This window comes from Rattus norvegicus, chromosome 2 (assembly GCF_021556685.1).
Source record: "Rattus norvegicus strain SHRSP/BbbUtx chromosome 2, alternate assembly SHRSP_T2T, whole genome shotgun sequence".
Taxonomy (NCBI): Eukaryota; Metazoa; Chordata; class Mammalia; order Rodentia; family Muridae; genus Rattus; species Rattus norvegicus.
Window position 1 is genome coordinate 141,276,398 of NC_141535.1, and position 24,086 is coordinate 141,300,483.

Below are 24,086 nucleotides of genomic sequence, written 5' to 3' on the forward strand. Positions count from 1 at the left end.
TCATAACTGTAATTTTGCTACTGTTATGGATAGTAATGTAAATATCTGACATGCAAGATATCAGATATATGACCCCCTAAGGGGTCACGACCCACAGGTTGAAAACCATGACCCATAGGTTGTCCTAAATGCTGTACACTATGGCTATTATACGCCCATACACTTAGAGCACAGAACTCTATTTATTAAAGCTAGGTCTCATGTAAAAAGCTCCTGTCTGTGGCCTAGCTTCCATAGTACCAGGAAATACTATGTAAGCTGAGGGAAGCAATTAATGACTCTAACCACAATAGTGACCAGCATGGCAAGATATGGTGCAATGAGTGCCACTCATATGTCTGAGGTAACCAACTGCTGTCTATTAGACACAATGCCCAATCAACAGGAAGAAATCATGACTGGTGTTAGAAACCTGGTCAGTGTCCTGGGGCTAATCAATCAGGTCGAAGATCTTAGAACAGAACCCACTGCTGCCACTCTGCTAGACCAGGATAATCCCTAGCTGTAGTCTGAGAGTTATCTTTATACCTACAGGTAAGTAGCTACTACTCCTCCTTCAAAAAGCTTCTCTTACGTAAAAGGGAGACCTGCCACAGAAAACCACATCTGGACACAATGCACATCAGTGGGCTGTGAGGATTCCAGATGAAATGGATATGCTGCAGCTCCTGAGTCTATGGTGTAGAGGACATCATGTAAGAGGGGACAGAAAAACTCTATGAGCTGGAATACCAGGAAGTAGGCTAGAAATGGCTGTACAAACAAGAGAGGAAAGACGAAGTGTCAGTACATGCTAATGGGGGGGGATCTTACTAATGACTGCTGAGGTGGGGGATATTTGCCTCTCCTAGGTTTGAGTCCTTTAACTGTTATCCAATGCAGTGTGGCCATTCCTGAAGCCATATATACATACACTAACAACAAAATGGACTCAGTAGGTTGCATTTTTATACTCATGCACATTTGTGTAATCAAAAAATAAGAGACTATCAATTTGAGGGAGACACGGAGGGAGCTGGAGGGAGGAGAGTAGGGGAACGGAAGGGCTAGAGGGAGGAACAGAAGGAGGGACAAGGCTGTAATTCTATTTTTATTAAAGTCTAAATAAGTAAATGTAAGAACATACACTGACCATCTGTTCTATGTAGAGTACTACGCACTGGGCACAGAGTTGCAAGTAAAGTCCATAGTGCAGGTCAAAGAAGGTGAATGACGTAAGGGTCACGAAGATCAAAGGTGACCAATTCAGAGATTGATGAAAGGACAAAAGAGTGTAAATTTGATAAAAATGATCAGAGAATGGTGGCCTAGGGAGACACTTGAGTCTGAAGAGACTAGAAGAGGAGATAACATACAAAACAAGGTGAGCCTGCTCACAGTGCAGGCAGCGTGGCTGCACTAGGACTGAGTTGTGAATTAGAAGTTAGACATTGTGACAGCAGGGAACCAGAGTGATGACAGAAGCGCAGAGTTGTCTAAGCAGTCCGCAAAAATGACCTAATAAAATAGCCACTCCATGGAAACATGCTTTTCAGTGTGTCCAATGATGACACACAGATTACAATGGCAACTAATTGTATTTCTTCATGAATTAAAATGAGAAATGTGAGAACCATTTTTCTTTTATTTATAAAGTATCTCTAAATTATAATAGGTGTAATGTTCATATCCAATGTACAAAATGTGAAAGCTGACATTTATATGAGAAGTCAGATCTTTATAAAACATTAATTTCTTTGCTCATTTATTTGTGTGTATAGGTGTGTGTGTGTGTGTGTAGATGTGTATGCATATTCACATGCTGCAGCAAGCATGGAGGTTAGAGGACAAGTTGTGTGTCAGTTGTTTCTTTGCACCACATGGGTTCCAGAGGTCAAGTTCAAGTGGGAGCTTTTCCCACCAAGCCATCTCAAAAAAAGCTACATCTGTAAAACACAGGATAGCATTCAAAAGCAAATTTTACTTTACAATACTTTACATAATGATGAATTTGCAATTCCCAATGGAATATAGGTTAAGAGCCACTGGGCTTGCACAAAACTGTTTAATGAAAACATTGATGACTGTAGTTTCATGCAGGAACAAGGATTTTTGGTGTTTGTTGGATGGAGTTTCCTCTGAATTAGTACTTTCCCTTCTGGTAGGAGTTCCTATGGAACTCAGGAAGTAGACAAGACATGCCATGGTCAGGAAGCTCCTGAACCTTTATAAAGGACTCACAAGCCCCTCAACAGTTCTATATACAGTGACAGTCACTGGCAAGAGAGAGCCTCAGGTCTGCACTGTCTCCAGTTGCACAGGGAGCTGTAAGAACAGAGCTTGCATGAGTCATTGCCACTGCATGGGCCTCACCTATGCTTCTGTTAACACCCCCAGTTAACTCACAGTCAGTCATTAAGCTAGATTTGGGTACAACTGTTTCTCTGGTCTGCTGTTGCTGCCCTATCTGCAGTGAATAGGCATATGTTCACGGTACTATAGAAGAAGGCACAGAAATGGCACATGCATAGGGATAGACAGGACCAAAGATGAGTTCTAGAGAGAAGTGATTGCTTGGCATGTAACTGAGACTGATCTGAACATTGGGCAACTCTAAAACGGCTTCATGTCCTATGTGGCATGATTTTGTGCAGCTTGCTGACATAGTAGCAGTTGCATATTCTTCTCTTGAAAGGTGGTAAGATATGGAGCCAAGTATGAGCCAACTAAGAATGGAGCATCCTTAGGGGTAACACCAGTGTGGTAGATCTCATTGATTAATGGAGACGGCCTTGCAAATGCAGAGTCTTTAGTATGGCAGGGCCATAGTGTGGCTGCTATGTGGTTATTATAAATGTCAGGTACTTGGTGTTCATTTTAAAGATGTTACCCTACAGTATTAACTTAAATACAAAACTACTACTGTTTTCTCATCTCTTTCTTGTAATTGTATGCCAGGATGCACTATCAAGCCTCCTCCAATAGAATCACTTCTCCCAGAGTGTTTCATAGTGGTGTCCCATCTACATCCCACAAATCACCATACTGTAGGAAAGCTAATGAGAACATGTGATGGGCTCAAGAAAATAGAGTTATATAAAAATGACACCATCAATCTAAACACAGTAACTTTTTCATTAGTTCTTTTGAGATCATTGTGTACAGACAAAACCAAACCAACCCAAAACACCTTATATGTCCATATACTTCAGAAAATAGAGAATTTATATTTCACAAATGAGTAACTTTGGCTAGATTGTGCTAAGGCAACATATAATTTGAGATGTAAAAATCCCTAAATTTGAATGGAGAGTGAAAGAAACAATTCTAAAGTAGCAAATCACTTCTCTACTAAACTCTAAAGTAGTGTATTACACTCTAGGTTAAGTGCTTGTATTCATTACCATATAAAATAAAAGTAGAATTGGCATAAACTTAAGGCAGTCCTTTAAAAAGAGAGGCACACCTTACACCTAACTCTTCCTGCATAAAGTAGAAATTGGCAGCGTTAAAGAAAAGCTTTTATCAAAATTAATAAAGTGAAGAATAAACTAGTAAGTTAAGGCACATTCTCATATTCTGAGTGGTGTCTACATAATAACTCTGTGGTCACTGTGAGATAGGTGATTTTCACTTGCATCCACGTGGTACCCTCTTCCTCCACACAGTCTTCACCCACCTGTGTGAAACAGCCCCCCAGGCGCCATGCTTGTTGGTGAGGATGTTGAGAATCTTCTGCTTTAGCTGGTTGGCGGTCACATGGTCCCGGTGCTTGGCAGCACTGATGAGGTGGTCGCACATTTTCTCCTCCTCTCTCCTGTCAGCAGCGTACTGTGCACACTGCGACTATGAAGGAAGCAGCCAGTAAGAGCACAGTAGAATGAGAAAATGATCCCCACCCATAAGATAAAGGGCTAGAACAAGCAAACGAGAACCCTCATTTGACACACCTAGAGCTGCTGTGAGGAAGGCAGACTCGCCTTTCAAATCACACACATACGAAAATGTGCTCTTTTGAAAACTGCATTAAAATTTTTGAAAAGTTTTAATGTTTCAATGGCTTTTATACTTTGGTTAACTTCTTCAAATCTAATTTCATTATCAAAATTAATCATTAAGTAGAAATAGTTAACTAAAAATGTAAGTCTACTTACAAAAACAATTTAGCATGCCTAGCTCGAAAGAAAGATACATAATTTAAAAAATTATTTGAAAACAAAAATTTTGTTATTGTCATATAATTTTTGCTTCCTGAAAGACAATACAGTATAAAAGAAAAATCACTTAGAAATATAGCACACTGCTATTTTATTTACATTGCAAGTAGACTGTTTTCTTTTCCCACTCACCTTCCTATCTGTACAATGAGAAGCTAAGACAAGGCTTTCCCACTGCTCCTCTCTAACTAATATTTAATGCTTCAAAAGGTCTCACAAGAATCATTGTCTCATTCTCATCTTCCTGATCCCACAGCCATCAGCTGTCATATCTTGCTTCCTGACATCAGCATCACAGATGACCAATAGACCCTGTTATAAATATCTCTGATTCAGGGCTGAAAGGAGACATGAGGTCAGGTACTGTGTAGACTGACTCAGTCTGTGATTTTCATGTTACACATCACACATCTAAGAAAACACTTGTAACCAGCTCCATTGCCATCACTGGGCAAACCATGCTACACAGAAGAAACCGGGACACAGCCCTGTCTGCTAGCACTTTATGCAAGCCTTCCATCCCTTCTGGAGAAAGAACCCATAATAATCTAAGAAGGATTAATTCATCTTCCAATTATCTTTTTGCACAGGGAATCACCAATTAGTACAAAGATCTGCTGTAACAATGAGGTTAATATTTCATTAGCTTATTGAAGGGTAAAATTAAATTTTCATTTTTCTTCCTTAACAATTACAGTATTAACTAAGAAAAAAAGTCTTTACTGTGGAAGTACACACTCAAATTAAATATGTTTCCCCTAATTGCAGGCTTCTATGAGGGTTACAGAGAATTGTCTAGTCTAGTCAAACACCAAACCTCCTGCAAATATTTTTTTAGTTTAAAACTGGTATATTTAGTACAAACACACACACACAATATATATATATATATATGTACATATATACATACATACATATATATTTATATGTATGTATAGACACATACGAACAGATACACACCCATGTACATATATACATAGATATACACATACCAATGAGTTTATTAACATTATTCTACCATAAAATATAAGCATTTCAGTTTAAAAACCAGTGGGGTATCTATTAAGTAAAAGTGGTTATTATCTCAAAACTACTCCTGCTGGCAGTATACAGTGGACACCAAGTCTTAAACACATCCAGGCTTCATGTTCAATACCTGCAGAAGTTTTCGGCACCCTTGCTGCACACCCACATGGGTCTAAACTCATTGCTACCTCAGGAAAAAGCAAGGCTTGAGATAAGTCTGAGAAAAACTTTCTTTTCTACTAGGGAAGTCAGAGATGCACACGGGATGCAGACAGAATGGCCAGGAGAGCAATTATAAGACAGCCTATGTGGGCAGTAATGAACAGGTGAGAAAGAAACACTGCCCTATCGTAATTAATGCCTCTCTATTTAAACATGTGCTAAAGGTTATAGTTAACATCTGCATGCCTGAAAATATATTTGAGATGTTTCATAAGGCAAATACTGGTCAGCTTACATTCCCTCAAAACATCTTCTTCTTCTTCTTTTTTTAGTAGTAATAAGATTGCCTCAAAATTGATCCTACAGAGAATTCAGTTAAAATTCTAATATCTTGTTTACTACCATAGTTAATATGTGAATAAAGATTTTGAGTTCTGATATCTTATATATAAATATATTCTTCAAACAGAGATAATTCAGTTTTTCTAGCCATCAAAAGTACTGTATAATACCTTGATAAATATCCAATATTATTATTATTGATGTGATTTGAAATCTAGCTATGGTAAATCTACTTGTCTGTCTGTGTGTCTACCTACCTACCTAGCCATCTATCCACCCATACCCACCCATACATTTATCTATCTATCCATCCATCTAACTTTATCAACAACTTTTATTGATATTTTAAGCAGTTTTAAAAAACATAGTATCTACCATCAAGTATCTGCTATCCGCTTGACCAATCAAGTGGTAGCTGTGTGAATGCAAGTGACAGTTGTTATTTTTCTATCCCATGCTGCTCAGCTGTTGAGCTCAGAGATCATCACACTTAGTCCATCAATATGCATGACTCAGAGAGCTACTTTGCTGAGATAAATTCCCCACTGAAGCTCCAATGGCAGACTCTCTTCTCTAGCTGCACTGACTGGCATGATGCACCAGGAAAATGAAATGTTGTGGTTAATACCTTTCAGCCCACTAGGAGTTTGTGCAAGTCAAATATGGGAGTATCTATGTATTTCTGAAATACACTATTTATAAATTGAGTGACCTGAAATACTGAACAACTGTTGTATTTAAATAGTAAAATTAGGAGACCCATAAAACACTCCATGAGGTCATAACACCACACACAGCATCTACACTCACCTAGTTCTTATGTAAAACACTAACAGCTTAAAAACAATAGCATCTCTGGTTCTGTCTTTACATTAACTGAAAACAATGTCAGCCTACCCTCTCTGCATGGCGAAGAGCATGACAGAGTGACCAGGCATGCATGACTCAGTCTGATACTGGGAAAATCCTTTAAAGCAAGGCCTGAGATACCTGTAATGGCATTTTCTTCTTGCGCATGTTTTAGGTCAGGCAACAAATAATGATGCCTGATTGTACAAGCTTACCTCAAACTCTGCATGTTTATGTACATCCTCCGCTCTCTGTCTGTTCAAAATGAACTCAGCTTCGTTTGCAACACGAACGATGTGGTCCTTCATAGCATGGCACAGCAGCCTGCAAACACAAACACCGTGGGGTTACTGTTCCCGACAGGGGGAGGTGACCAATTACTTTACAATAATATAATTTTACAATTTCAAAATTTATACATACAGAGTATGTAAAGCTAGATGATAAAGTAGAGCATATATCTTAATTTTAACTGTAGCACATTTAGCAAGGCAGATGATAGACAGGCCTGAGTTCTAAAGTTCCCAAGTGATGAGATTCTAAATTCTTATAACTAAAATAAAACAAAGCTTTAAACAAACGAAACAGTAGGGGTGCATTATTAAGCAACTTATTAAAAATTCAAGCTTCTCAAACCTAATGGACAGTCAAATGCTACTTCCTGCACTCCTGTTTCCCAGCTTCTGATCCTAACTGGCAGCTACTGTTATTTGTTTCCAGTTTGTGCCTTGGACCATGGACTACCTACTCACAGCTTATCAGCCTCCAAGTGGAGCCAGTGCACTCAGCAGCCAGCTTTCTAACTTCCTTCCTCACAGTGACCTGTTTAGAGATCTTGTGATGCTGACAGGCAGGCCCTCCCTCAGCCTCTAGCTACCTTGTTCTTTCTCTGAGGAGGTTCTTCCCAGGAATGCCAGCACTCCTTTGCAGCATTGCTTTGACCACTCCCACTTTCCCTTTCTTAGTGGCCAGCTCTCTGGCTTCCAGTGCTGAGTAGAATAAAGAAGTGATGAACGCGACTCCTGTGTTAATGGTATAGGATGGACAGCAGCTTTGGACATCCTTGGGATTCTCTTTGAGGTCATCTGTTATGAAAAGTCTTGACGACCAGGACTGCCTGTGTGTTCCTGGGAAGCAGCGCTGAGAGCGGGCACAGGTAGCCCTCAACGTCCACTGGCCAGCTGGTCTAGCTGAGAACGTGACCTGAGAGAGAGCAGTAGAGAGAGCCCTGCACTTCTACTTCTCCCTCTTCTACAAGCACGTATCATGACTACACACAGGTGTGCCACACAACACATAAGAAAAGGGAAAAACTAGACTATATTTATGAAATACCAATTCATAGGACCATCCTGTCTTCACCACTACACTTGATGTACTAATAACAGACATCTCTTCACTGACAACCACAGAAGGGCCAAAGAAGAAGCTATTACATATTCTGACATTTGTAAAATGTTGATGAAATGTAATTTTAAAGCCATGTGTGTATAAGAAGCCTGAATAGTCAATATTTTTCTATTCTGTCAAAGCTGAACTGCATTGGCATGTTTCAATATTTTCCCAACAAATCACTTGTAGTATCTACACAGCATCTTCCACAAAGGAAGCTAACTGAACGGATCCTTTATTTCAGAGTTGTGATATGAATTCTCAGTTGCTCTGAATTCAAGTTCAACCATGTTAGGAAAATTTTGCTACACCTGTGTTCGTCTGTGATTTGAAATAATCACAATTTCTCATCTAGCCTGGATAACCAGGCAGTGATCATGGAGGACTTACAGGAATGTAATAAGAATCCCTGTAACATGGAGCAGTGACCTTCCCGTCGCTGCAGAGGGACACATTGTGATGCTGTCCTGGCACAGCACAAACCATCAGAAGAGGACCCCTGGGGAAAGTCACTGCTGTGTAATCAGGAGGACCTGAGTTTGGCTCTACAGGACTCAGAAAATCTGGGTGAGGTGGCAAAGTATTTATAATCTCAGCATGGGGAGGCAGAAAAGGAAACCCCTAGGTTTACTGGCAAGACAGTCTAGCCAATAGATGAGCTCCAGGATTAGTGATGGACTCTATCTCAAAGAATAAGATGGTCATGAGAGAAGACGACCTCTATCCTTTGAGCACACACATGCTCTCTCTCCATGTGCACACAAAGACATAAACACACATATGCAGGGGAATGGGGAAGAGCTATAAACTTCAAACACTGACTTGATGAAAGTATTGGCTCACAGTTTGCAGATAGACAGGTAGAAAAAGGGAGAGAGAGGGGGAAAAGGAAAGGAGAGGGAGTGGGAGAGAGAGTGGAGAAGAGGGAATAGGAGAGGGAAGAGTAGGAGAGGAAGAGAGGGAGAGGGGGAGAGGGAGAGGGAGAGGGAGAGGGAGAGGGAGAGGGAGTGGAGAAGAGGGAATAGGAGAGGGAAGAGTAGGAGAGGGAGAGGGGGAGAGGGGGAGAGGGAGAGGGAGAGGGAGAGGGAGAGGGAGAGGGAGTGGAGAAGAGGGAATAGGAGAGGGAAGAGTAGGAGAGGGAGAGGGGGAGAGGGGGAGAGGGAGAGGGAGAGGGAGAGGTGTAACCATAGAGCCACCTCTCTGGCCCCATTTCTTTAAGTTTTTATATGTGTGTATTAGTGTGTTAGTGTGTTTTGAGTTATTCTTAATACTGATTTATAAAACTGTTCTAAGAACAGCAGAATAATTCAGTGTTCTTTTAGGACATGTTAGCTATCACCTTGGGATATTGGTTTAGGACAGTTGTTCTCAAGGCACATGCTACCAAATATACTTTAGGTACATTAAAATCATACCATCCATCCAAATTCTCTTCACACACCAATGCTTTAGCAAACAATGTTCTGCTAAAAGCAGGTCATGTAACCTTTTGCATTCTGTAAACCTTAATTTTTAAAAAATTGGAATGTGTTCAAGATTCTATGTTCTATCAATTTAAAAAAATTCATTATAATGTCCCTGGTTCTGCTTTAATTCTCAGCCAAAAACATTGGCCTAATTTCTATGATTCTGAGCCAATGGGTCAGAAGGCAAACATCTAGGAGAAGGAGCCAATGTTAGGCATCAGGAAGTCTGAGATGAAATGGAACAGTGGTTGTGGATTGTAACAATAAGCTGCAGATGAGAGACAGGGCAGGGCTAAGGAGGAAGCTTGGCTATCATTCTATCCACGTAACTTTTAATATTAGTAAGGATGGAGAAACAATGAATGCTGTAAAAAAGCAAAGTTGAAGAAAACACAAAAGCCAATAGTTGTAGCAGTACAACTGGCCACAACATAATACAAGGATACCAGAAAAGCATGTATTTGTTTCTTGGTGAAATTTCCAGGCTGTTCTATGTTCCTGTGACCATGTGGCTTGTTCCAGAAGGAAGATAGTTGCCACTGTGCGTTGTAGACAGCGTGAATGGATCTCAGTGGATCTAATTTCTTATTGCTCAATCTATCAGTACAAGTTCTAAGCGCTAGAGAAATCCTCTTTATGTGATGATTTAACTCTACCTAAAATACTTTTCCTTTGCAAAGACGGGAGACAGTACCGTTGTTTTGCCCCTTGACTGACAACTAAGTAGCACAAGAGTCTACAATGCACATGTGTACACATGTGTAGGTGTTTGGCATAAAATATGCCACAGAGATTTATATCACAGAAGATATGTGCCCTGGGTGAGCTTTGCATGGTATCATTTTTCTCCAGTTCTTCCAGTCTTTCAAATCACATCGAATATCACATATATAAATACTAATGATAAAGCCTAGTAGAATTTCCTGAGTTTTTACTACTTGTCAGAACTGGAGAACTGACTACACACCAGACTGAATGCCGTCCATAAATTCTTATTTGATCCATGCCTCATTTGTTACCTTAATGCAGGAGCACAACAGCTCCATTTACCTAAGAAACAAGTGTTGTGTTCAACTTTCCAAGAGATCATCAGTGTGAATTTTCAACATCTTCTAGAGCGAAGAAAGGTAAAGATACATAGACAGGCCTTCCCTTCTTCAACACTAAGTGACTATGAGTGTGTTCTGTAGTGGTAAATAGAATATGAACAGGACACTGGCATTTCATATGTGCCTGGTTCAGTGTCAGGAAGTAAGGAAGACTAATAATGACAGGCTTTCGTGGCACAGTTTGCATATTACATTATAAGAAATAAAGTGTAGGCTAAATTTTGCCTATTGTTTTATGTGCTTTGTGTGTGTGTGTGCGCGCGTGCGCACGTGCGCACATGCTGGGGCTGTAGATGCATGCATTTGTAGGTCACAGGATAACTCTGGGGAGCTGCCTGTCTCCTTCCAGTGTCTCCTGGGCACTGAGCTCAAGTTGTTAGACTTGCACAGTCAGTGCTTTTACCTCCTAAGCCGTCTCCCACAAACCTTCTTCATTGAGATATAGCTTATATATACTGAAAATAACTTACTTTAAACACACTGTTTGATAATAAACTTTTTCATATGTGTCACATGTAGCACAGTGAGCCATTTTCTATTTCTATAATTTTGCCTTTTGTTGATGGTGGCATAATTGGGAAATACTTTCTCTGTCAGGCTGGTGGTGTACTGCACTATGACGCTATATTACTATTTGGTTCTCTACTCACCTTTCCATCAATAGCTGGTTATTTGCAATGTTGAGTACAATGAGTAAAATGGCTGTGAACACTCACCCACACATTTTAACATGGATTTTTTCAGTTTTTGGACCTAACTCAGGCGTGGAATAATGGGGTCATAAAGGAAGAATATGTTTGCTCTACTGAGATGCTGAATGACAGTTTTCCAGGACGATGGACATTCCGCATGCATGACATCTGGAGTTTTAATGCTACCACACTGGCAGGTATACACACAACAGTTTCATTATTTTTCAAAACTAAATTTCTCAAATAAAAAGGATTTTGTACATCTTGTCACATAGTAGTTGACCTTTTTTACACTGATTTCAGTGATGTCTGAACTTTTTGTCCAATCCAAATGCCGTTTTATTATTTTTTAATAATCACTCTAGTTTCAGCTCAAGGGTTGGCCTGCATAGTTTTTTTCCCTTTTTTTATTGGTTTTTTAAATTTATTTACATTTCAAATGTTATCCCCTTTCCTGTCCATAAACCCCCTATCCCATCTGCCCTCTCCCTTCTTCTATGAAGGTGTTCCCCCACCCACTCACCATCCACCCACTCCTTTCCCCTTCCCCACCCTGACTTTCCCCCCACATTGGGAGGTCCAGCCTTGGCAGGACCAAGGGCTTCTCTTCCCCTGGTATGCTACAAGGCATCGTATGCTACATGTGGCTGTACAGCTTATAGTACACGAAGTTCAATATCCTGCAACTCAAGGAGTTCTACTTTCGTCCCTAAGTCTGAAATTCTCGCTCTTTCCTTCTTTTGATATTATTATGATGCTAGGATGAACAAAAGACTCAACTAAAGGATGTGCACATAGTGTTATTTTTTTCTACATAACTTAAAATCGTCTTTAATGAATTATCAACTATCTAATATTCATTAATTTGTATATATCCAAATTTTATAAAATGTGCTACCTTATGGTCATTTCCTTTCTGTTCAGTACTATTTATCGCACATATATATATATATATATGTATGCATGCATGCATGTATGAATGTAAATATATGTATATATATTCATGTATGTACATGTATACATAGATATACCCATGCATGCACATATCTCATTGTCCAAAGTTTTGCTTTTTCTGGTGCGCCCTAACAGTTTTTAAATAAAAGGCACTCATCATCAAATTAGTTGCTCTTTTAGTTTATGTAGCCATCAGTAAAATGTGGAAAATTCCACGTGTGATAATTAACGAGAAAAAAAGAATGTGAGCGGCTCTGCACAGGTCTGGGCAGAGTGTAATACGTGGCACCTCTACACAACCTCTGCACGCCTTATTTCTACCTGCCACTGCCACTTTTGCTGATAAGATGCTGTAATCCTCATCACGGAAATACCTCAGCACACTGAAGGTTACATATTGCAAAAAGTCAGAGAAGCACAAACCAGCAGGTCTAATGGTTGGAATATTTCCCTCTGACTTGGCCCATCTGAGATTGGCTAACTGAGGGAACACTGCAGTTCTTTTTTTTTTTTTTAAATATATTTCAAGGACATAATATTAAATTTTTTTAAATTTTTTTTTATTAACTTGAGTATTTCTTATACACATTTCAAGTGTTATTCCCTTTCCCAGTTTCCGGGCAAACATCCCCCTCCCCCCTCCCCTTTCTTATCGGTGTTCCCCTCCCCACTTTCCCCCCATTGTCCCCCTCCCCCCAACAGTCTAGTTCACTGGGGGTTCAGTCTTAGCAGGACCCAGGGCTTCCCCTTCCACTGGTGCTCTTACTAGGATATTCATTGCTACCTATGAGGTCAGAGTCCAGGGTCAGTCCATGTATAGTCTTTAGGTAGTGGCTTAGTCCCTGGAAGCTCTGGTTGCTTGGCATTGTTGTACATATGGGGTCTCGAGCCCCTTCAAGCTCTTCCAGTTCTTTCTCTGATTCCTTCAACGGGGGTCCTATTCTCAGTTCAGTGGTTTGCTGCTGGTATTCGCCTCTGTATTTGCTGTATTCTGGCTGTGTCTCTCAGGAGCGATCTACATCCGGCTCCTGTCGGTCTGCACTTCTTTGCTTCATCCATCTTGTCTAATTGGATGGCTGTATATGCATGGGCCACATGTGGGGCAGGCTCTGAATGGGTGTTCCTTCAGTCTCTGTTTTAATCTTTGCCTCTCTCTTCCCTGCCAAGGGTATTCTTCTTTCCCTTTTAAAGAAGGAGTGAACCATTCACATTTTGATCATCCGTCTTGAGTTTCATTTGTTCTAGGCATTTAGGGTAATTCAAGCATTTGGGCTAATAGCCACTTATCAGTGAGTGCATACCATGTATGTCTTTCTGTGTTTGGGTTAGCTCACTCAGGATGATATTTTCCAGTTACAGCCATTTGCCTACGAATTTCATAAAGTCGTTGTTTTTGATAGCTGAGTAATATTCCATTGTGTAGATGTACCACATTTTCTGTGTCCATTCCTCTGTTGAAGGGCATCTGGGTTCTTTCCAGCTTCTGGCTATTATAAATAAGGCTGCAATGAACATAGTGGAGCACGTGTCTTTTTTATATGTTGGGGCATCTTTTGGGTATATGCCCAAGAGAGGTATAGCTGGATCCTCAGGCAGTTCAATGTCCAATTTTCTGAGGAACCTCCAGACTGATTTCCAGAATGGTTGTACCAGTTTGCAATCCCACCAACAATGGAGGAGTGTTCCTCTTTCTCCACATCCTCGCCAGCATCTGTTGTCCCCTGAGTTTTTGATCTTAGCCATTCTCACTGGTGTGAGGTGAAATCTCAGGGTTGTTTTGATTTGCATTTCCCTTATGACTAAAGATGTTGAACATTTCTTTAGGTGTTTCTCCACCATTCGGCATTCCTCAGCTGTGAATTCTTTGTTTAGCTCTGAGCCCCATTTTTTAATAGGGTTATTTGTTTCACTGTGGTCTAACTTCTTGAGTTCTTTGTATATTTTGGATATAAGGCCTCTATCTGTTGTAGGATTGGTAAAGATCTTTTCCCAATCTGTTGGTTGCCGTTTTGTCCTAACCACAGTGTCCTTTGCCTTACAGAAGCTTTGCAGTTTTATGAGATCCCATTTGTCAATTCTTGATCTTAGAGCGTAAGCCATTGGTGTTTTGTTCAGGAAATTTTTTCCAGTGCCCATGTGTTCCAGATGCTTCCCTAGTTTTTCTTCTATTAGTTTGAGTGTGTCTGGTTTGATGTGGAGGTCCTTGATCCACTTGGACTTAAGCTTTGTACAGGGTGATAAGCATGGATCGATCTGCATTCTTCTACATGTTGACCTCCAGTTGAACCAGCACCATTTGCTGAAAATGCTATCTTTTTTCCATTGGATGGTTTTGGCTCCTTTGTCAAAAATCAAGTGACCATATGTGTGTGGGTTCATTTCTGGGTCTTCAATTCTATTCCATTGGTCTATCTGTCTGTCTCTGTACCAATACCATGCAGTTTTTATCACTATTGCTCTGTAATACTGCTTGAGTTCAGGGATAGTGATTCCCCCTGAAGTCCTTTCATTGTTGAGGATAGTTTTAGCTATCCTGGGTTTTTTGTTATTCCAGATGAATTTGCAAATTGTTCTGTCTAACTCTTTGAAGAATTGGATTGGTATTTTGATGGGGATTGCATTGAATCTGTAGATTGCTTTTGGTAAAATGGCCATTTTTACTATATTAATCCTGCCAATCCATGAGCATGGGAGATCTTTCCATCTTCTGAGGTCTTCTTCAATTTCCTTCTTCAGTGTCTTGAAGTTCTTATTGTACAGATCTTTTACTTGCTTTGTTAAAGTCACTCCGAGGTACTTTATATTATTTGGGTCTATTATGAAGGGTGTCGTTTCCCTAATTTCTTTCTCGGCTTCTTTCTCTTTTGTATAGAGGAAGGCAACTGATTTATTTGAGTTAATTTTATACCCAGCAACTTTGCTGAAGTTGTTTATCAGCTTTAGTAGTTCTCTGGTGGAACTTTTGGGATCACTTAAATATACTATCATATCATCTGCAAATAGTGATATTTTGACTTCTTCTTTTCCGATCTTTATCCCCTTGACATCCTTTTGTTGTCTGATTGCTCTGGCTAGAACTTCAAGAACTATATTGAATAAGTAGGGAGAGAGTGGGCAGCCTTGTCTAGTCCCTGATTTTAGTGGGATTGCTTCAAGTTTCTCTCCATTTAGTTTAATGTTAGCAACTGGTTTGCTGTATATGGCTTTTACCATGTTCAGGTATGGGCCTTGAATTCCTATTCTTTCCAGGTCTTTTATCATGAAGGGGTGTTGAATTTTGTCAAATGCTTTCTCAGCATATAATGAAATGATCATGTGGTTTTGTTCTTTCAGTTTGTTTATATAATGGATCACGTTGATGGTTTTCCGTATATTAAACCATCCCTGCATGCCTGGGATGAAGCCTACTTGATCATGGTGGATGATTGTTTTGATGTGCTCTTGGATTCGGTTTGCCAGAATTTTGTTGAGTATTTTTGCGTCGATATTCATAAGGGAAATTGGTCTGAAGTTCTCTTTCTTTGTTGTGTCTTTGTGTGGTTTAGGTATAAGAGTAATTGTGGCTTCGTAGAAGGTATTTGGTAGTGATCCATCTGTTTTAATTTTGTGGAATAGTTTGGATTATATTGGTATGAGGTCTTCTATGAAGGTTTGATAGAATTCTGCACTAAACCTGTCTGGACCTGGGCTCTTTTTGGTTGGGAGACCTTTAATGACTGCTTCTATTTCCTTAGGAGTTATGGGGTTGTTTAACTGGCTTATCTGTTCCTGATTTAACTTCGGTACCTGGTATCTGTCTAGGAAATTGTCCATTTCCTGAAGATTTTCAAGTTTTGTTGAATATAGGTTTTTGTAGTAAGATCTGATGATTTTTTGAATTTCCTCTGAATCTGTTGTTATGTCTCCCTTTTCATTTCTGATTTTGTTAATTTGGACGCACTCTCTGTGTCCTCTCGTTAGTCTGGCTAAGGGTTTATCTATCTTGTTGATTTTCTCAAAGAACCAACTTTTGGTTCTGTTGATTCTTTCTATGGTCCTTTTTGTTTCTACTTGGTTGATTTCAGCTCTGAGTTTGATTATTTCCTGCCTTCTACTCCTCCTGGGTGTATTTGCTTCTTTTTGTTCTAGATCTTTTAGGTGTGCTGTCAAGCTGCTGACATATGCTCTTTCCTGTTTCTTTCTGCAGGCACTCAGCGCTATGAGTTTTCCTCTTAGCACAGCTTTCATTGTGTCCCATAAGTTTGGGTATGCTGTACCTTCATTTTCATTAAATTCTAAAAAGTTTTTAATTTCTTTCTTTATTTCTTCCTTGACCAGGGTATCATTGAGTAGAGCATTGTTCAATTTCCAAGTATATGTGGACATTCTTCCTTGATTGTTATTGAAGACCAGTTTTAGGCCGTGGGGGTCCGATAGCACGCATGGGATTATTTCTATCTTTCTGTACCTGTTGAGGCCCGTTTTTTGACCAATTATATGGTCAGTTTTGGAGAAAGTACCATGAGGAGCTGAGAAGAAGGTATATCCTTTTGCTTTAGGATAGAATGTTCTATAAATATCCGTTAGGTCCATTTGGCTCATGACTTCTCTTAGTCTGTCTACATCTCTGTTTAATTTCTGTTTCCATGATCTGTCCATTGATGAGAGTGAGGTGTTGAAATCTCCCACTATTATTGTGTGAGGTCCAATGTGTGTTTTGAGCTTTAGTAAGGTTTCTTTTACGTATGTAGTTGCCCTTGTATTTGGGGCATAGATATTTAGGATTGAGAGTTCATCTTGGTGGATTTTTCCTTTGATGAATATGAAGTGTCCTTCCTTATCTTTTTTGATGACTTTTAGTTGGAAATTGATTTTATTTGATATTAGAATGGCTACTCCAGCTTGCTTCTTCTAACCATTTGCTTGGAAAGTTGTTTTCCAGCCTTTCACTCTGAGGTAGTGTCTGTCTTTGTCTCTGAGGTGTGTTTCCTGTAGGCAGCAGAATGCAGGGTCCTCGTTGCGTATCCAGTTTGTTAATCTATTTCTTTTTATTGGGGAGTTGAGGCCATTGATGTTGAGAGATATTAAGGAATAGTGGTTATTGCTTCCCGTTATATTCATATTTGGATGTGAGGTTATGTTTGTGTGCTTTCATTCTCTTTGTTTTGTTGCCAAGACGATTAGTTTCTTGCTTCTTCTAGGGTATAGCTTGCCTCCTTGTGTTGGGCTTTACCATTTATTATCCTTTGTAGTGCTGGATTTGTAGAAAGATATTGTGTTAATTTGGTTTTGTCATGGAATATCTTGGTTTCTCCATCAATGTTAATTGAGAGTTTTGCAGGATACAGTAACCTGGGCTGGCATTTGTGTTCTCTTAGGGTCTGTATGACATCAGTCCAGGATCTTCTGGCCTTCATAGTTTCTGGCAAAAAGTCTGGTGTGATTCTGATAGGTCTGCCTTTATATGTTACTTGACCTTTTTCCCTTACTGCTTTTAATATTCTTTCTTTATTTTGTGCGTTTGGTGTTTTGACTATTATGTGACGGGAGGTGTTTCTTTTCTGGTCCAATCTATTTGGAGTTCTGTAGGCTTCTTGTATGCCTATGGGTATCTCTTTTTTTAGGTTAGGGAAGTTTTCTTCTATGATTTTGTTGAAGATATTTACTGGTCCTTTGAGCTGGGAGTCTTCACTCTCTTCTATACCTATTATCCTTAGGTTTGATCTTCCCATTGAGTCCTGGATTTCCTGTATGTTTTGGACCAGTAGCTTTTTCCGCTTTACATTATCTTTGACAGTTGAGTCAATGATTTCTATGGAATCTTCTGCTCCTGAGATTCTCTCTTCCATCTCTTGTATTCTGTTGGTGAAGCTTGTATCTACAGCTCCTTGTCTCTTCTTTTGGTTTTCTATATCCAGGGTTGTTTCCATGTGTTCTTTCGTGATTGCTTCTATTTCCATTTTTAATTCCTTCAACTGTTTGATTGTGTTTTCCTGGAATTCTTTCAGGGATTTTTGCGATTCCTCTCTGTAGGCTTCTACTTGTTTATTAATGTTTTCCTGTGTTTCCCTAAGTGTGTTCATGTCTTTCTTGAAGTCCTCCAGCATCATGATCAAATATGATTTTGAAACTAGATCTTGCTTTTCTGGTGTGTTTGGATATTCCATGTTTGTTTTGGTGGGAGAATTGGGCTCCGATGATGGCATGTAGTCTTGGTTTCTGTTGCTTGGGTTCCTGCGCTTGCCTCTCGCCATCAGATTATCTCTAGTGTTACTTTGTTCTGCTATTTCTGACAGTGGCTAGACTGTCCTATAAGCCTGTGTGTCAGGAGTGCTGTAGACCTGTTTTCCTCTCTTTCAGTCAGTTATGGGGACAGAGTGTTCTGCTTTCGGGCGTGTAGTTTTTCCTCTCTACAGGTCTTCAGCTGTTCCTGTGGGCCTGTGTCTTGAGTTCACCAGGCAGCTTTCTTGCAGCAGACAAGTTGGTCTTACCTGTGGTCCCGAGGCTCAAGTTTGCTCGCGGGGTGCTGCCGAAGGGCTCTCTGCGGCGGCAGCAACCAGGAAGACCTGTGCCGCCCCTTCCGGGAGCTTCAGTGCACCAGGGTTCCAGATGGCCTTTGGTGTTTTCCTCTGGCGTCCGAGATGTATGTACAGAGAGCAGTCTCTTCTGGTTTCCCAGGCTTGTCTGCCTCTCTGAAGGTTCAGCTCTCCCCCCCACGGGATTTGGGTGCAGAGAACTGTTTATCCGGTCTGTTTCCCTCAGGTTCCGGAGGTGTCTCAGGCAGGGGTCCTGCCGCTCCTGGGCCCTCCCCCACAGGATCCCAGAGGCCTTATACAGTTTCCTCTTGGGCCAGGGATGTGGGCAGGGGTGGGCAGTGTTGGTGGTCTCTTCCGCTCTGCAGCCTCAGGAGTGCCCACCTGACCAGGTGGTTGGGTCTCTTTCCCACAGGGTCTGGGAGCAGAGAGCTGCTGCGGGCCCGGGATCCGCGGGCGTGGGACCTCTGGCAAACACAGGACGTGCCCGGTCCTAGATGAACTCTGCCTCTGTGTGTCCCGATCTCACCAGGCAGCTCTCTTGCAGCAGACAAGTTGGTCTTACCTGTGGTCCCGAGGCTCAAGTTTGCTCGCGGGGTGCTGCCCAAGGCAACACTGCAGTTCTTATAGGTTGTATTTGTGTAACTGGCACAGAGAACTGAAGCCACGGACTTCCAAAGGCATTAGATATAAATTTTACAAGCGAAAGGAATACTCAGGTCAGGCTTTTTATGATTCAGTCATGCATCAGTGAACAATCTCCCATCAACTTGCCAAATCCAAGGAACGAAGTGGCAAGGGGCCTGCACAGGAAGGTGGGGGTGTACCCTGAAGACTCAGGGTCTGAATTCCCTACTGACTTGTAAGATACAGATTCTCCCCTTTTTCTCACTATTCTTCCTACATTTACATTAATACTGCACCAACTTGGCATTTAGCCTTTACCACTGCCATCTACAAACTTCCCACTTGAGGAATCCTTGATTCAGTTAGGGAACAACAACTTAGAATATTTGAAACACATTTATGGTTATGTCTTGAGCTACAATCTTGTCAGGCTTGGCCTGCAAGAAGTCTTAAAATCAAGTAGGGTAAACAAGTCATCCAACCTAGTTATATTCTATCATAGTCACCTTATAATTTCATATTATCTTAAGTCTGCTTGTTAACCTCTACAAAATCAAATATAAAGCAACATCATCATTACAGACTATAAAATCCTCCAAGGACTTTAGGGATATGTTATCAGTTTAGAAAGATCCATGGGCAGAATAAAGTTGTGTATTTATTGATTTTTATGTTTTTATAAAATGCATTGCAGTTTTTATTTTATAACTCCTTTGCATATATTTGGAGTGTACTCCTTAGTATTTTGGCTTTAGTTTTGATTTCACTCTTTGATAAGCATGTTGTCATAACTGTAATTGAACACTGATCTTGTATCCTATCTTTTTTCTTGATTCATTTAGTAGTTCTAATACCTTGTTTTGCCTCCTTGGGATTGCCTCTCTAAATGAACTAGCTGAGACCTCTCATCAAATGCCCAATATATGCGCCAAGTGCTATGAGCATCTTGCCTTGCTGTGGATCTCAGCAGCAGGATTTAGTTTGTCCCTACTAAGTGAGGTGCTGGTTGTGCTTCTGCAGCCATCAGTACATTCAGTTTGTTCACTTTGAATCTAGCTCAACAAGTAAGATCATGGCTGCACTCCGCCCTGCATCCTTCAAGTGCCTACACGAAGCTGTTGGCTTTTAGTCTGTGCACGTGGAGCTTCACAGAAGCAACACTTACGCCTGCCACTCAAGGTCTACACTTTTGAATAAAACTTTCTTGTAGAATTTCTTCCATAGCTTGTTGCATATGAAACATGAGTCTGTGTCTAAATTATGTACAGGTTTATGTTGGCTACTAATAGGGAGCGTCTTTCCTTGAGATGTTTTTGGCACTAATGTAAAACGTAGGAATCTCATATAAAATGAACTGAGAAGCATATATTTCTGGAAGGTTTGGAGTATAAAATTGGTATTTTTATTCCTTAATTATTTAATCATTTGTTATCATTCACTTTTTTCTTTTTCAGTGAGTTTCATTGCTTTTCCTACATTATGCTACAAATACAAGATGTCTAGATGAAGGTAAAATTTATTGTTTTGCTGTCTTTTTCATAAATAATGTGCTTAAGGATGGAAAAATTGTAAAAGTCGCACATGCCGAAAGATATACACATGAATGTTATAAACCAACATCAGCACCAAGCAGTAAATAAATTAATGGTCAGAACTCAAATCACGAAAATATGCATGGTAACTAATATCAAGTACTCAAGAGTTCATGATACAACCTTCATCCTTCCTACATTTGCTGCTTATGGTGCGGAAGGTGGGGTGCTAGCTGTCCTCACAGTAAGCACCAGTGCCGCTCAACTTACCACAGTCTTAACTTGTGCCCACATGGGTCAGAGTCCCTCTCAAGAAAGACGTGGTCTGTAGTCACAACTCTGGACACCAGTAGAGGTGGAGTTTTTATGAGATTATCTTGTACTTAGCAATATACTGCATAGGCTATCTTTGAGTGTGTTAATTTTTCTTCAAGTTAAATCCAAATCCCTCAATTATTGAACAGAAAAAAAAACTATGTGAACAAGCATTTCTCTCCATGCTTTAACTAAAGAAGTGAGGTGTGTGTTGTAAGTCTTCCTTGAGGCTGTATTCTTTCAATGTTGTGTAGCTAACAGGTGCTCTTGAGACCTTCAGGGTTACCTGTATGTGTGTTATGTTGTATTAATGGTTAAAAATCAATAAAACCCTTTTCTTAGTCTTTTCCTAGATGAGGTTGGGACGTGTCACAAAGTAGTAATGTTGGCTTTTAAAATAGTGTATACACCCGAGGAAAACATGTTTGTCCTCTCTACATACCAACGTATGAACTTCTCCACTTAGAATGTGTTTATTCACTTCCCTGGTCTCTGGAGGAAAGCCCAGAACCTAGCCCTAGACTAAGGCTGGTTAAGACTTACATTGTATGGCTTATGTTCTAAGATCAAGAATCGACAAATGGGATCTCATAAAACTGCAAAGCTTCTGTAAGGCAAAGGACACTGTGGTTAGGACAAATCGGCAACCAACAGATTGGGAAAAGATCTTTACCTATCCTACAACAGATAGAGGCCTTATATCCAAAATATACAAAGAACTCAAGAAGTTAGACCGCAGGGAGACAAATAACCCTATTAAAAATCGGGTTCAGAGCTAAACAAAGCTAAACAGCTGAGGAATGCCGAATGGCTGAGAAACACCTAAAGAAATGTTCAACATCTTTAGTCATAAGGGAAATGCAAATCAAAACAACCCTGAGATTTCACCTCATACCAGTGAGAATGGCTAAGATCAAAAACTCAGATGACAGCAAATGCTGGCGAGGATGCGGAGAAAGAGGAACACTCCTCCATTGTTGGTGGGGTTGCAGACTGGTACAAGCATTCTGGAAATCAGTCTGGAGGTTCCTCAGAAAATTGGACATTGAACTGCTTGAGGATCCAGCTATACCTCTCTTGGGCATAAACCCAAAAGATGCCCCAACATATAAAAAAGACACGTGCACCACTATGTTCATAGCAGCCTTATTTATAATAGCCAGAAGCTGGAAAGAACCCAGATGCCCTTCAACAGAGGAATGGATACAGAAAATGTGGTACATCTACACAATGGAATATTACTCAGCTATCAAAAACAATGACTTTATGAAATTCGTAGGCAAATGGTTGGAACTGGAAAATATCATCCTGAGTGAGGTAACCCAATCACAGAAAAACACACATGGTATGCACTCATTGATAAGTGGCTATTAGCCCAAATGCTTGAATTACCCTAAATGCCTAGAACAAATGAAACTCAAGACGGATGATCAAAATGTGAATGCTTCACTCCTTCTTTAAAAGGGAAACAAGAATACCCTTGGCAGGGAAGAGAGAGGCAAAGATTAAAACAGACACAGAAGGAACACCCATTCAGAGCCTGCTCCACATGTGGCCCATGCATATACATCCACCCAATTAGACAAGATGGATGAAGCAAAGAAGTGCAGCCCGACAGGAGCCGGATGTAGATCGCTCCTGAGAGACACAGCCAGAATATAGCAAACACAGAGGCGAATGCCAGCAGCAAACCACTGAACTGAGAACGGGACCCCCGTTGAAGGAATCAGAGAAAGAACTGGAAGAGCTTGAAGGAGCTCGAGACCCCATATGAACAACAATGCCAAGCAACCAGAGCTTCCAGGGACTAAGCCACTACCTAAAGACTATACATGGACTGACCCTGGACTCTGACCTCATAGGTAGCAATGAATATTCAGGTAAGATCACCAGTGGAAGGGGAAGCCCTGGGTCCTGCTAAGACTGAACCCCCAGTGAACGTGATTGTTGCGGGGAGGGCGGCAATGAGGGGAGGATGGGGAGGGGAACACCCATAAAGAAGGGGAGAGGGAGGGATTAGGGGGATGTTTGCCCAGAAACCGGGAAAGGGAATAACACTCGAAATGTAAATAAGAAATACTCAAGTTAATAATAAAAAAAAAGTTGTTACCCCCTCCCCAACACACAAATAGATTTCTGCTGTGTGGATACTATATGGCAATAACAAAATACAAATTAAGCCCAACCAAAATAATTCAAAACAAAATATAGAAGATGCCAATTGGTCCAGGAAGATTGAATAATAAAAATTAATTACTGGTACTTAACATCATGGTAATGCTAGAGAAAATTTAATATTTCCCAGGTGCCCACTGTGAAACTCTTCATGGTAGTTGAAGACTCTGGCTGTTTCCTATAAGATAAACCTAATAAAATCTAATGTTTGTTGAAGATTTACTATAAAAAAAAAGACTTACATTGTAAACGTTTCTCTCAAAAATTAAAAGGAAGTACACGTGCATCTGGAGAAATATATTAAATATAGTTAAAATATAATTCAAACAAGATTAAAGATCAGTGTGGTATGAACATTTAAATTTATGAGCTTGAATCTTAACCCAAATCAGTCGTGTTAAAAGTAGGACCTTTACGAGTTAACACAGGTCATCAGGGCTGTGGCCTCCTGAGTGGATTAATGATACCGCAAGAAACTAACTAAGCACGTGAAAGATCTGTATGATAAGAACTTCAAGTCTCTGAAGAAAGAAATTGAAGAAGATCTCAGAAGATGGAAAGATCTCCCATGCTCATGGATTGGCAGGACTAATATAGTAAAAATGGCGATTTTGCCAAAAGCAATCTACAGATTCAAAATTCCAACTCAATTCTTCATAGAGTTAGAAATAGCAATTTGCAAATTGGAATAACAAAAAACCCAGGATAGCGAAAACTATCCTTAACAATAAAAGAAC

General features: G+C 40.2%; 1 protein-coding gene and 1 long non-coding RNA gene across 11 annotated transcripts in view; one reads left to right on the forward strand and one right to left on the reverse strand.

Annotated features, from left to right (window-relative positions):
• LOC102552778 (uncharacterized) overlaps positions 1-21,525 on the forward strand; it is a 53,769-nt gene extending 32,244 nt beyond the window's left edge. Inside the window, exons 4-5 of one of the 2 annotated variants that reach the window (XR_015674700.1) lie at positions 11,287-11,431; positions 19,116-21,525. This is a non-coding gene — a long non-coding RNA (uncharacterized LOC102552778). The remainder of the gene's footprint in view (positions 1-11,286; positions 11,432-19,115) is intronic. The other variant, XR_015674697.1, reaches the window with a different exon arrangement.
• Positions 1-24,086, reverse strand: part of Nbea (neurobeachin) — a 576,469-nt gene that overhangs the window by 243,011 nt on the left and 309,372 nt on the right. For 8 of the 9 annotated variants that reach the window (NM_001427608.1, XM_087626792.1, XM_087626788.1 and 5 more), the window contains 2 exon segments: positions 3,659-3,825; positions 6,791-6,899. In NM_001427608.1, coding sequence (NP_001414537.1) covers positions 3,659-3,825; positions 6,791-6,899 — 276 coding nt within the window. 9 annotated transcript variants of the gene reach the window in all.